Genomic DNA, 14,776 nt, shown 5'->3' with positions numbered 1-14,776 from the left:
GGCAGTCAGCCATGAGAACAAAAGAAATCACTCATTTCCATTAGCGGCTGGCAATGAGACCGCATCCCCTTGTTCTGGATTTAGACTTCACTGTAGCAATCTAGTCATTTGTGACTGCCAGAGCTTAATTACTGCAGTAACATGAAACTGCAAAACTTACAAAAAACTAAGTGTAAAAGGCAGCAGCCCACTGCTGGACTTGCAGGCACACCCAAGCCGCGCTGCCCCAAACCTCTGCTCCTGCCAGGGTGGAACCCGCTGGAGACGCGGCGATGGCACGGCCCGCGTGCGGCAGTGCGAGCGTTCGGGTCAGGAAGCACAGAAGTGCAGGCCTTCTCACTCTCCGGCATCTTCTTCTTAGGCACCGAGAGAAATGACACTCTTCACACCGATCTTCAAAAGCTGACTGAATGTTTGGATGCCTTCCTAAATGGCGAGTCCCAGCCAGCTAAACACTCAAACCTGTCGTAAGAACTGAAGAGTCATGTTTCCAGCAAGTTAAATGGAAGTTTTGGGAAGAACACTGTGAAATTCGTGATCCGATTCAGACAGACCTACTTTTGAAAAAAACCAAACCAAAACAAACAAAACACAAAAATGCAGGGTGCAGAGGCCAGCAATACACACACCTAGGGGCCATGCTGAGGATGCAGCGCATCTGAAAAGGAACAGGATAGAAGGAATACGGAGAACACCGCTGTATGAAGCAAGGGCATGTCTGCATCTGTGCTATTGTGCTCACTTCTGGTCATCCCCGCCCAAAAGGAATACTGGTGAAATAAAAAGAATTCTGGGTGATGGATGTTACTTCACTGGGAAGTTTATATTTTATAAAGATTGAAAAAAATAAGGTTGATTAGCTTGACGGTAAAATGGGTGAAAGGAGACATGATACAGGAATACAAAAATTGCTGTAGAGAGTTACACTGGGCACCAAGTGCCAATTTATTCTTGTAATTCTCAAGGAAGCACTCAACAAAATTGAAGTTTAAAATAGATTAAAAAAAGTGTGCAAAACTAAACAACCCTAAGTAACCTGCAAAAATCACTGCTGAAAACATGAGAGGAGACATGCGTGTTGGAGAACTACGAAAAAACATGTCTATTTACCCAGGAGAGTAAGAATATCCACAGTCAATCAGGAAATACATACAGGACACACTGCTGGAAAGCAGGCTTCTGTTAGAAAAGCCAGTTACTGCACAGGCCGAATTTCCAAAACAATGGCCGCCACAAATATTGTTTGAAGGCACTAACTAAACTATAGACACATCCTTTGGTTTAGAAACCACATACATTAAAAATGCCTACAAACATCCAACAATGTCCTGGGAGACAGCTTTAATATATTGGTTTCCAAAAGTATGATATTCTTTGTATTTTCATCTGGAATTGGACACAGCATTATGTATTTATCAATCAATCTCTCCAGTGACAACTTCGAATGTAAATAGCTCAGTAGAAAAATAAAAAGAAACAGAAAGAAACTATTAGCCTATTTCCTAAATGCCAGCACCACTTTACAATGAAGAATCCCTTCTTGCCTGTAAATAGCTATTTTTGCTTTGCTTTCACAAATTATCTTGCTTGTAGGTCAAAGAAGTGGACTGGGCAACCCCTCTAAAGGTCTTTCCCAGACCTTTAATTCTAAAGGGGGGATATTTTTCTATTTTTGTTTTCCTCACACTTCTTCCCACTACCTCTTCTAGCATCCTCCCGCTCCCCTTTCTGGCTTGCTGAATCTTACACTCCACTATTAGAACCCCCATAGAAATGGGACTGTAATCTCTGAAATGCTTCCTTTTTGTTATGCCCCACTGGTTTCCGACTAGAATTATTCTTCGTTGAGTTGATAAGGACTAAAAATTTTAAAAAAGCCCTTAGGAATTCACTCTCTTTTCCACAGCGTTCAGTTAAAGCACGGAGATGCTCTATTGGAATAGGACTGCAAGTCAGACAGTCCTTGCAGCAACAGTGGAACCTCAGTAGCTGTGGCTGCTGTCGTGGAGGCTTTCCACAGCGGTACTCTGTCAATGCCAGCTAGGATTATATCACTATAAACTTGGTAATCTATGCCCTGCTACGACCTGTTATAACTCTTGCAGAGCCAGCTTCCTCAATGTCATGTTCTCCACCTGTGGATCATGACTCTTGCTGACATGTTCAATGAGACACCTTTTTTAAAATTCAAAAGTCCAAATTAATAGTTATAAAGATGGCACTAAATCAGCAGCAAAAGGTGACAAGACAAAACTGCAAAACAATCTCTCATGTCGGAGCCAGACATCAGCTGTGGGCTGACTTCCCTGCCCATCGGAGGGAGGGTGAATCAGAGCGTGTGTGTACGAGGCTCGGTGCTGTACCTGGGTAAGGATGCATACTGCCTTTCCATCCCCTCGAAGTGGAGATTGTATGAGTTCCCATCTGGACCTTTTCCAGGCACCTGTGGAGAGGAGAGTAATTAGAGATGAAGATCAATTATGCAGCCCAGCTACTAACAATGCGTCTCAAAACGATAAGCAGAGAAGACATGATGCTGCAACATGCCAGAATCAACAAAAGAAAGGCAAGGGCTCAAAGAAACTCCAAATCCCATACGTAATCTTATCACTGCTAACAAGAAAGGCTTCCGTATCAAAGAACTGTTTAGAAGAGGTACAATCTTCAGAGCCTTTTCCTTGTCTGTGTGCTAGCAGCCAGGATACTCTTTCTCCTTCCCTGGCTGGCCTTCCTCCTAGAATTCAGTAACATGAGGATGTAATCTAATTAAGCACACCCCTTCCGATTCCAGTGGCATAATTGCTTGAATCAAAGCTAGCATCTTACTACCAAGTTTGCTGTTTTATATCCACTTCTGTGTTTTGCTCAAGTATAAAACGTGACATAAACAGGCTTTGCTTTTCATTCTTAACACAAATCCAAAAACTTTCCCTAATGCCACTGCAAAGCTAAGTATCCACCTGGGAGTTAAGTGCATTTATCATGCTCTGGTGCCATTTCAGAAGTGAAGCATTAGTGCACTCAGTCAAAATGCCAGCTTGCTACTTGGTTTGTTTTCAAGATGGCAACTGGAGTTGGCTGGAGAGCGCAATTCCATCAGGAAGGCTCCAACTGGGGTACAAAATGGTGAACTTCAATGCTTTTAGCACACAGGAGCTTTCCCAATTTCACTCACTCAATGCCTGCTGATGGCCCAAAGTGTTAAGAGCCTTGTTAAAATGGAGCTATTAGTCTTTTCCTCCATAAATGCAGGAGGCTCTGACTTCCTTCAGTGTTTCCTACATTAGTATGTATTCCTATTCCGGTGCTGCTAGAATCAGCAGTTTTATAAAGCAATATACTAAGAGGCCATTTAAAATCCTCTTCCCCTTTTACAGATTAATAGCAGAAAGGAAGATTTAATGCCTTTTCAAACATTTTTAACAATTCATTAAAAATAAAAGAATAAATCACACCAAGATTTCAGCAAATGCCTCATTACAAAAAGAGAAAACAAACAAAAACTAACACTTTTTCACATTCTACAGGTTAGAATACATTTCTGTCAGTCCTGTAATTTGTGCACAATACGCTATTTTCGCCGAAGAGATGTATAAGCTTCTACAATGGAAAAGGTTACGCACTCAGGTGTAGGAAGTCTTACCTACCCTTACATAGCATTTCTGTGTACAATCCCTTGTGGACCCATTACATAAGCCAAGTCCGATGCAAAGAGAGGCACTATCCCTTGGAGCTACTAGGCAAGCTTAGGAATTATTCTAGACAAGTAACTGTTATGCACCTTGCCACCCACTGAACATCCAAGGTACCCGTAAGTGAAAAAAATTATTTAGCACAGGCCTCTTGTTAACTCCGCTTTATCTGACTCAAAACAGAAAGGAGTCCTCGTGGAACTTATGGCCACAAGAAATAACCACCTCTGATTTGAAATGACCCATGCTTTAGCAGTCCCTGACTTTGGATGAGCGAAAGATAACAATAATTGCCCTACATTTCAAAAAGAGGGCAGTAGGCTAAATGGATCACTCATTCATTTTTTCCACCAGAAAAAGGGACACGTAGAGAGAATTTATAAAGACAGAATCCCTTAAGTGTCATAGCCACTTTGGCTGTTCTTAAACTGCTAATTTGATCAGGTTGATAATTTCCCCTAATTCACCAGGTACGCTGGCAAGAGAAGCGCCTCCAGATTTCTGCTGTTGTATGGAGAATGAGGGCGAAAGAAGTGAGCGTATAATTTGGTTCGCTCAGCACAAAAGCCACGTAGCATACGGTCTACCTGCATGGCTGCAGATAGGCTACTAAGTATGTGCAGCAGCACGACGTTTACGACCTAAAGGTTGCGCCCGGTAAGCGCGCGTTCGCAACCCCGCGCAGGTTTCCCGGCGATCGCGCTCACACCCAGCGGGGGTAACGGCAGCCAGTCAACACAAACAGCTTCGGAATTGCGCCAGCATTGAGCAGCCATCCCAAAACTTATACCGCTCACCGGAACGTAAAAAATATTTACATCGCGAGGCCTTTCCGCAGCCTGAAAACACCCCTTTCCCAGTGGTTTCCTACAGACCGAAGACGCGGCGATACCCCCCGCCAGGTCTGTTTGTATATATGATTTGAGAGACAGTTGCCATAGAAACACCCTGGCGGTGGATACACAATTTTGCTAATTTGGATCCATCGAGCGGCTGAGTCTCCACACCCTATATAAAACCCCGACACACTGGAAAAGCACGCTCTGGCTCCGCACGGCTAATTAAAGACTCTGCCATTTCTTCTCCTTTCCCTTCTCCATCTGTCCATGCGACAGTAAAAACGTATCGTCACTCAGCCACCAGCAAAATGGTGCCCGGAATAAAATACTACCCCGATGAAAAGAGAAATTATGAAAATAGAAACACCTCCTTTGTAGAAGTTATTTATGTTTCCGAGAGCCAAAGCAAAGGGTTCCTTGCTGTCTTTCAGAACAAGCTAAGCTAAAAATCGGTGTGAAAGCTACTAATTAACAAGACCAAAATATTCCAGCTTCACCTCCTTCCCTGAAACAGGACGTATGCAGCTGGCCCGCAGTCCAGGTGCGGAGGTTTTAACCACACACTTAATAATCACAAAATATTTAGGTGAGCAAACAGTAACTTTCATCAAAAAGGATTAAAACCTGGAAGTCCTATCAAAGCCAAACGGCCGCTGACCACGAGGTGCGGGAGCTGACAGAGTCATTACCTGGCTGAGTCCGTATGGGAGGCGGCTGGAAGAGCTTTTGAGACCAACATCCCAACCAGTAAAGAGAACACGACAGCAAATGAAACATGTTTCATAAATGTATGGTAATGCACAACAGAAAGAATGATCCAAAACATGCTCTTGTATTTTTAGGGTCTAAATTAACAACATCAACTTAAGTAAGCGCCATCATTACGAAAAGATCATCTCTTAGTCTAGAGCGGCCTCAACTAACAAGCAACACATGAATATGCAAAAATAACAGGGTAGAGATAAACACAGAAACAGCCATCATCCCATCAGTGCAATTAAAAGAGCAGCACGCTTAAACTGAGGAAAGGAAATGCTATCTTTATCAAAAAACAACAAACAATTCATGAAACAACTGTTGCAAAGTATCGGTATGGCCAAGCCCTCTGTAGAATGGAAAATTAATAAACTGGATATACACATGAATCAAAACAACTAGCATCAGGTTAGCAGAAGACAGTAAAGCCTTTGACAGGTTGAAGAGAGGTAAAGCCTCCAAGAGTCAGCCATTCCCTGAAAGGAAGAACAGGCAGAAACCTGTGTACCGGCAGGTTATTCTCCTCGTCACCCCTTTGGGAATCCCGATGAATTCTCTGAAGCACGTAGCCCTGGCCACACTTGGAGACAGGGTATCAGACAAATGGGCAAGACATTGCATCCATATAACTCAATGCCTTCACGGTTAGGAACTTCTGTGTGCCAGAAAGTAATTTTTTCTACATAGCTAGTAACATTTTTGTTGTTCAAGTCTCTCTTAAAAAACCAGTAATTTCCATTAGCAAACGAGATTTCTGCGATAGAAATGCGTCACTTCAGAAAAAACCCTACGACACCTCTGCATCTTTAATTAAACCCTGCCAGTCCCCAGCGACAGAACCAGGCTGGGGGAAGCGCAGACTGACGAGCGGTGCAGGCACTGCACGCTGCTCTCCTCTTCCTAAGTGCGCAGCCTGCAGCAGGGGACCAGTGTGAAGGGCCAAAAGGCAGAGAAGAATGAGGGCAGGCTGGGGCTCCCTCCGCTTCCCTGGACAAATGGAATCCACGTTTGTTTCAAGACAGAAAGCTGTAGCAAGATTCATAGTTTCACATTTCACACGCAGATCCAAAACAGTCAGAAAGGGAAAGCAACTCTAAAGAAAAAGAGAAAACAAAAGCTGTGCAGGTCAGTGCAAGCTACGTCCCTGGCAAACACGGTAACTGCAGGGCACTTCGAGGAGGCTTCTAATACACAGAAGTGATAAGCTAGCAGCAAATATCTCTAGCCTGCCAATTCTCCCTAAGAAAACCTCCCAGGAAAAAAATTAAAAAGGTGATGTGAGCATGCACTTGTAGATCAAGCCAGAAAGAAATATCTTAGAGCATTCAAATATTTGCAAATAAACTATAAGGCATAACTAGAGTATACCTGCAGGCAGGTATCTTGAAATAAGTATAGGATTTGCCTCCAGGAAAATTCTGAGGCTGCAGAAGAACAATTCTTTAAGAGCAGAGAAAGGATTTACTTCATCCTGAAGCTTGAGACTACCTTGAAAACTGTGCAGAAAAGTGAAAGAGGCTGTGTTTTTTCTTGAGAGACACTGCATTTCATTCCTCCTCACCTGCCTTACGCTGCCTTCCTCCTGGAGCATTTGTTAAGGCTAAAAGACTAGCTGCAAGCAGGAAAGTCTCCCTTGCACCTTTCACATGGATCAAGGTGCTCGGGGTTGGACAGCCACTGCGGTATGAACAGTAACAACTACAGTGATCTTTTTTACAGTTTAAGCTTTCTGAAGCCAGAATCAACTTTTTCTTGTGCGTTCTCATGCAGCTCAAGGTGAGAGCTTCCACACTGCAAATAGAAGCCAGCAGCAACTCCTTGCCCCTGGCAGCAGATACATTCGGCAGGGCAGTGTGTTTTTGCCTGGAGCTCTACCTCCTCTCACAAATCCCCACCTGAGCTACCCCAGCCCCCTGCTCCAGGTCTGTCCTGAGTGAAGTTGGCACGTTGAAAACCCAAGACTGTGGGTACTGCTTATAAGAACGATGCAGAGTCATTTTCAGGGTGGCTATCTCAGAAGCTGCAGTCACCATTCCCTCTCCTGCAAGTATTTTATTTAGAGTTGCATATAGAAAACTTTGATCATCTTTGCAGAGATCCATTCATTAAAAAATGTGTTTAAAGCTTCTTAACTAGCTATAGAAAACCCACGGCTCAGAGTCAGGAGTTTCACACTCTTAAAAAGCAATAATACACAGCGGGTGTTGCATTCAGGCTTACTCATTTTTCACTTACATGCTAAACAGCTCCTTTGCCCTTTTAATTTTTCTTTTTAACCCTGTTTTCCCCACCTCTGAACAATAAGTCTCCTCCAAACATTTCAATTATTATTAAGATCAGAAAGAAAATGAGGAGCATGTGTTGCCCACTAGATAAGCAGCAATAGCGTAACTTCATCAAGGCTGATGTGATTTTAGCTACCCGTTTGTGAACCCAGTGAAAACACTGCTGACTCCACTTGAGTCATGCCTGACTTACTGAAAATTATGGGAGATCAGGAAGAGCTTATGAAGATAGGAGTCCTGCAACTCCTAACTTTTTCACTTACTCTCTGTGTACGCTCAGGAAAGTCACTCGAGCTTGTGCATTGTGGTTTTCTCCCCATAAAAAATGGCATGATACTACTATTGTATTTCATATGACTGACATGCACTACAAGACAGGAGCCAGGAAGGCTGCAGAGCGAGACATGTGCTCTGCCATCACCCAAATGCTTTGAAAATGCCACCCAGTTCTGCTTTTTGCCTGAAAGTCTGTGTATAAACATGACACACAGAACTGCTGCATTGCTTAGTACATTTTTCAATAGTCTTGTGATCATCTGTTAAAGGGCTTGATTCAGATGCTGGTTTGACCTCTGTTCTCAAAGCTCCTCTTTTGTCTGCGAGCGTTTCTAATCACATGGGTTGAGATTCAGCATGCCAAAAAGAGCCGTGGTATAATGGAATTTGCCCTTTAACCTTCAGGTCTCCCCTCTGCTGAGACACAGTTGGTTTTTGTTTTCAATTAAGTGAAAACTGAAGAAAAACTGAGACGTAAAAGTGGATTCGTTCCCCACCCCAGTCTAAATGTTTCATATACAGGTGAAGCACCAAAATTCACCCATTTTATTTCTTGCATTTCAAGTGTCTGCCTAGTTCTAGGGACTGCAAGTGAAATTTAAGAGCATAATTTGACTCACTAACACTTTCTTCAGCTGTTAAAACAGAGGTGGGTTATGTAAGGCAGTGAACTGGATGTTCCATGTGAAATGGAGGAAGTTGATCGAAGGGGTCTTCTTAATTCCTTACTGCTGTGATATCATAATAATTCCACCCTCCAAGACCTCCAGCATTTCCACAGAAAACATGTTTTCTTCCATCCAGCTTTTTTCTGTTTTGCATCAAAATGTGAAAATTAAAAATTCTACCAGTGTCCATGATTCAAAAGAATTTTCCTGATGTTTTCCTTACATACACAAAGAAGGATGTATTTTGCTTTCCTGGTTTTGCAATGGAAGTTGAAACAGTGATTTTGCGTTATTATAACACTCATCATTTCTCCCTCTAATTTAGATGTTTTTTAATAAAGCTCCATTGATTCCACTGAAAGAAATCCCTCCTGGCAAAAGCAGAACACACACGCTGATTGCTAAATATGCAGCAATTATCATATTCAGCAGCACACTTTAATATCTTATTTATAGATGTATCTATCTATAATTTGCTTTAATTAAGTTGCATTGATTTTAATGACAGAAGCAGTCCTCGAAGAAGAGTCTAATGTTATGTGAACCCATCGGTACTGCTTTACCATTGTTTGGATATAAGGCAGCACCTTTAATACTTCTTTTTGATAATCTTAGTGGTGCCTTTCTTTGCTAAGTGGCTGCAATGGCAAACCAAGATGATGTTCCATGGAACTCTCAAAACCACCTCCACCACTGGAGAGTGAGCACTTTCAACTTCCCTGTTACAAACTTGCTCATAGGACAGTTTTCAAGAATAAGGAAGGACGCAGAACCTTCCCAGCAGGTCCTGAGAGACCTTGCCTGTTCCTGCTCCATTTTATCCATTTAGATGTCTTGGGAGTGTAATTGTTAGAGGTTCTCAAATCATGGTCTGATGCCTTCAAAGTTTGTTTTGGGTAGTCTGGCAACTAATTTGAACTTATTTTCTTGTCAACAGAAAATACAGGGTAAATTATTTGGGAAAGTGAATCAACAGATGGCTATAGGTGCCTGTGCACAGCCCAATCACTAAGTTACGACCTTGTAAGACTCTTAAAGTTCTGTTTTTGGGGCTCAGTCACAGGGAATGTTGAGCCTTCTTTTTCTTAAGCACATGCTCACTTTAAGCATTTTATACTAGTCTGGTTTTGAGATTATTCCAAAGAACACTTGATGCTATCAGAACTGTGACCAAGTTTGTCAAAAAACATCTTGAAGAGCTAAAGGAAGGTATCGCTGCACTCCTAGTAGAGTCTCACAGCCTTGGTTTCTGTTGGGTGCTACCACATACCTTGGCCCTGATTCAGGAAAGCATGCTAAATACTGATGAGGGTGGTTTGTTTTAATTTCAATAGCATTTGATTCCTCTTGGAGGCATTCCCAAAGCTGACATACACCTGCATCTCTCAGTGGCTGTATCTCCTTTTTGGGTGAAAATACACAGGAAAAACATTTCTATCTCTGTATCCTGAACACGTCTTCACACATTTAAATGCAGCATTCTAGCGATGATGATCTCGGCATCTCCATCTCTGAAGTAACCCCATAAGATACTACTGGTTCACATCAATTGAGTATCTATCTCAGAGACTACTGAGCTAGCTTTGTAACATTACTTATGCAGATCTTAATGTATCATTCACTGTTAGTAATTTTTTTTTTAAACTGAAAAATAAGTGCAGGCTTTTTAAATCACTGCCTTTTGGAATATATCAGCACTAATTTTGTAAGAATTGTTCACGTTAAAATGCAAGGGCATGATCTCAAAGGAAAAGCGCCAAAGTAGCTATGCAAGTATATTTTCAATTTCTGGTCATCATTTTTCATTCACTGATTATTGCTTAAGTGTTGATTAATAGTTATGTTCATGCTCCTGGAATGCATTTCCCTTGGGTGAGAAAAAACATCCTTGTCTAAAGGAAAAAAAGAGATAGTAATCAAACCATCCTTCCTCTTCCCTGTAAGAAACACAGACATGCACTCCAGAGTCACAGATGATCTTGGTTTTGCTGGTGAGTAGTTTTGAAAATTTTCACTTAGAAAATCAGCTGTATGCAATCAGAACCCTACTCAGTCGGTCAGATTGCTAGGCAATTAAATGCTCCCCTTCTGTCTCTCTCTATACACGTATATACACATAAGCACACATATATACATGCACACACATGAATGTACACACTCACATTGTCCCTTCTCCCTATGCAATGAACACCAGGAACACTGATGACAGCAGTGCTCCATGCGGGAATTAAGCAGGGCTGATTATCTCAGGATTTACTTTTTCCTCCTCAGTAATGCCCTACCTCTTGTTCAAGGAGGTGAAACTAATGGTTTAGATTTAGAAAGAGCAGAAAATTCTCCATAAAGGCAATAGACTGAGGGAAATACAAACACAGATGGGAACTTTAAAAGGGAAACAGGCTGTTCCCATAACAGTTTAAAAACATGGCAATTGCCTTAGCTTAGTAGAAAACAAGCTCTCAGCATTTGCTGTATCTTGCAACACTACTAAGTAGAGAGAAAATAACAAAGATGGAGGTGAAGCCAAAACTGCAAAGTGATTTTGCACAGCCCCACAAAGATAATATTCAGCTTTCTGAACCCTAGCTCTGGGATCACCCAATCCCTAGTGCTGGAGGACTATGGTTTCCCGTGACCATGCAATATGAGATCATTTCCTGGCCTGTGTCCGTCTCTGTGGGTGGCTTCTTTTTCCATTAGTTGTATAGTATGTTTTGGTTAATTCTACCTCTTAATTGTCTTTAATGAGCACCAGATTTGCGACACCCTCACTTGCAAACCTATTCTCAGAGTAGAGGCAAACAGAGGCCCTTGAGCTGAGAGCAAAACAAAAAACCCTCAGCACCCATCAGCATTGATTCTTTCCAGCTACAAAGGGGCATTTCAATTGCTCTTCCACTGAACCAGGCCAATGTAATTAATCTCTTCCCCACCACTAGAGACAGTAACTTAACTTGTCACTGAGGCAGACTTGTATGCAACATACAGCATACTTTATACATACATGTGAGTACATTTCTAAAGCAGATGTCCTGTAGTTGTTCTACAACACTGTGCACAATTCCTTCGCCCCGCAACCAGTCTTCTGCCTTAGCCTGTTTGAAACTAAGCTGCTGCTTGTTCCTCCCAGACTTGCATTCTTTGCTTCTCTTCTCACTGTAATTAGTTTACAAGACTACTTATGCAGATGATTACTGCTTTTAAATGACAGTCGTCTTTTCTTTTACTCCAGTTCATTGTTGTGTATCATTTTGTCTTGCTATCTGAATACCCAGTTCTCTAAAGCATTTTCTCATTATGTTATCTCCTGATATAAGGCAGTTTGAAATACTTCATGAAAGGCACTGTATGAAGTAAATTGAATTGAATTTTCTCTCAAAGTCAGGGGCTTTCAGCATCTTTCCCTAGCTAAGTCAGCAGAGTTCTTGGCACCAATGCCAGGGTGTAATGGCCACGCTTTGCAGCCCAGCTATAAGCTTGTGTTCTTTTTAGGGAAACCGAAATGACAGAGTCAGTACCTGGAAAGCAAACAGGACAGATCAGTATTTCCATTTATGATGAGGATGGCAAAATGAGAATGTTTAGGGTATTTTTGATGTTTTTAACGCACGCATTGAGATAATGCTATTTTGCCGTATACTACCTACATCTGGTGGTGGTGCTGAATGTGTACGTGGGGGGTATATGCTTGTGTTTGTCAGGGAAGGAAAGAGGGAGGGAAGGGGGAAATTGCAGGGCACGGAACTAAATCGGAGAGCAAGTAGTGGAAATAGACAGTGAAAAGCTTCCCGCAGGCAGGCGGCTTCACAGGGGAGAGCGAGCCTTTCATTGTCTATAAAATCGTGCCTTGCTGGAGGTCCTCAAGAGTAGAAGGGGTAGCGCCTAGAGGCAGTAAATCTCTCACTGTTGTATTATTACATTCTAAACACTTAGCTACTGTACAAACCAGCACACTGCTTCAAGAGAAGAATAGGAGGAAGAAGGGGGAAAATGAGCAAAGCGATGAAGAGGAAGATGGCAGTAACACTGGGAAACAACCCCCTGCCACAGCTCTCCCCAGGAATACTTCACATCAAAGAAAAACAGCAGAGAGTAAATCGTCACGGAGTTAAAATTAACCTCAACTCCTTCCGTTGTGATTTGACATCAACTCTGGAACAGTACTCCTAGAATGGGAATGGTTAGTCTGTAGCACAGGGTATTAAATCCACCTTAATCCTGTTAAACATAGATGCCACTGAAGAGAGGCGCTCTCTCAATGGCATCATGACAAAAGCTCTCCATGCGGCAAACTCAATATGGTTAACAAAAAAAATAATCCCAAACCTAGATTAATACTGAGCAAACAACATCAGCATAAGCAGTCTTAGAGAGAGGAATTGCTTTCCATATGCTATGGCATCAGGTTCCTCCGGATCTTCAGATACCAGTCTGTAAATGTTACAGACATTGTTTCTCCTGCTTGCAACTGCTGTTGGGTGGCGACCTTCTTTGCTTGCCGATACCAATTTAGCAGTTGGTACAGTTTCTCTGTGATTTGGTACTGTCTGTTGTTTGCTGGTACCAGATGGATACCAGATGGGTAACTGTGGGCAATGGTTCCTCTGTGTTCCAGTCCCAAAAATCACTGCCTACAGGGTCAGTCTTGTCAGTTGACTCCTAAATGGCACTTCAAAGCAGCGTTCTGAAAAACCTCAACATCTGTTCCTTACTCCTAATGACCTTAAAAAAATGTTGCAGACATACTTTCCTTTAACCAGGAGTTACTGTGCATCTGCAGGAAAAATACAACCTTGCAGATGCTTACTGCCATCAAACTCACTCCTCGCTAATGGCAGCTCCAGAAGCCACCACCTCAACTCTGAAAGTCAGCACTGAACGTGAAGTATAATCAATACATTCTTTTTTGTGGTAGCTTCACAATGTAGGAGTTCAGAGAGATTTCAAGGCATTTTTCAAACAGTACACTTCAGCAGTGGAGTGGAAGAACAAGAAAACAAAAACTTAAGTGTCTTTGAAAGGCAGCAGGGATACCTGAGGGCCAAACGTAAAGCATGGAAGGAAAGCAAGGAGAAAGTGATGGAAGAGATCTGTTTTAAGTATTAATTCGTGATTGGTCTTTCAAAGTGTTGACCTAGCTGTCAAACTATAGACAGGAGCTGAAAGGTCAGTCGATGGTTTTGAATACTGCCTACTGCAGTCCTCTCCTATGTTATTCCATATGACTCCTTCTGTTTCTAAAAAAGGGAAAAAAGTTTATTTAGGACAGTACAGGAGCATTTTGGTAAATTCTCCATACATGCTACAGCACAATGCTGTCTACAGAAAAATATAGTTGACATCAAAGCCTGTGCCCCACCCCCTGTCTTGCTTCATGGAGAAGTTATGATAAACAGGTTATGTGTTCCCTAAGGTTACCATGGAAACTCATTCTTTTCAGGCCATCATTTGCAAAGGTAAAATTTGCATTAAAATGTGATGGAATTTGATTTTGTGCATGTGTGTGTGACACTCAAGCGGGGTCATGCTACCACACAGTATAGCTATTATTTCAAACCCAGGAGCATACGCTTAAGAGCGAGATCTATTAATCCGTGTAAACACCTCAGTGACCAAATTACAGTTTAATTGCTAACTTGACAGGTATCTTCCTAGCAAATTAAGAGAAATACGTTGAAAATTAGCTTCAAATGCAAATGTAAATGTTAATACTATTCCACTGGTGGGTACCACTAGATAGTATTTTGCTATAATCATTCTACAGGAAAGATTGAATTTAGATTGTCCGAATTACTTTGTTTTGATGATGTCAGACCAGGGATGGAAGGCACAGGCATGTATTTCAAATTATCAATTTCTAACTTATCTTGATGGAGTTATCAAATCATGAAGTATAGAATATAATTTGATATAACAATGCTTACTGCAATACAAGAAACTTTTTGATCTCCTCAGAATCCAAATTTGCTCACTTTGTTTTGACTCATATCATAACTTCAAAGTCGTAATTTCACTCTAGGTATCTGCTACTTTGATTTTTCTTGGAATACCTGATGGTGTAAAGCATACACCTGGTCCAGGCCTCCCCAGGGCCCATGTTCCTTGCAAGCCACTACTGTTTTTTGTTGTTACATGCAGCATTGGTCTTCCTAACACAGGAGTGAGTTATTTGCAATAGCAATTTTGACAATCATTACTTCCAGCCTATCAAGAAAACAGATGAATGGACTAAACCCCCCCCCAAAATAATCTTACAACTG

At 41.9% G+C, this 14,776-nt stretch overlaps 1 protein-coding gene across 1 annotated transcript in view; it reads right to left on the bottom strand.

The window, feature by feature from the left end:
* PARD3B (par-3 family cell polarity regulator beta) overlaps positions 1–14,776 on the bottom strand; it is a gene marked incomplete at both ends in the record, with an annotated part of 412,476 nt that overhangs the window by 24,229 nt on the left and 373,471 nt on the right. The window contains one exon of the mRNA XM_082001608.1: positions 2,364–2,443. Within this exon, the coding sequence (XP_081857734.1) occupies positions 2,364–2,443 (80 nt within the window). The remainder of the gene's footprint in view (positions 1–2,363; positions 2,444–14,776) is intronic.

The sequence above is a fragment of the Phaethon aethereus genome (assembly GCF_964289735.1).
Source record: "Phaethon aethereus genome assembly, chromosome: 6".
Taxonomy (NCBI): domain Eukaryota; kingdom Metazoa; phylum Chordata; class Aves; order Phaethontiformes; family Phaethontidae; genus Phaethon; species Phaethon aethereus.
The sequence above is the reverse complement of the archived record's forward strand: the minus strand, read 5'-3'. Positions and strand labels throughout refer to the sequence as shown.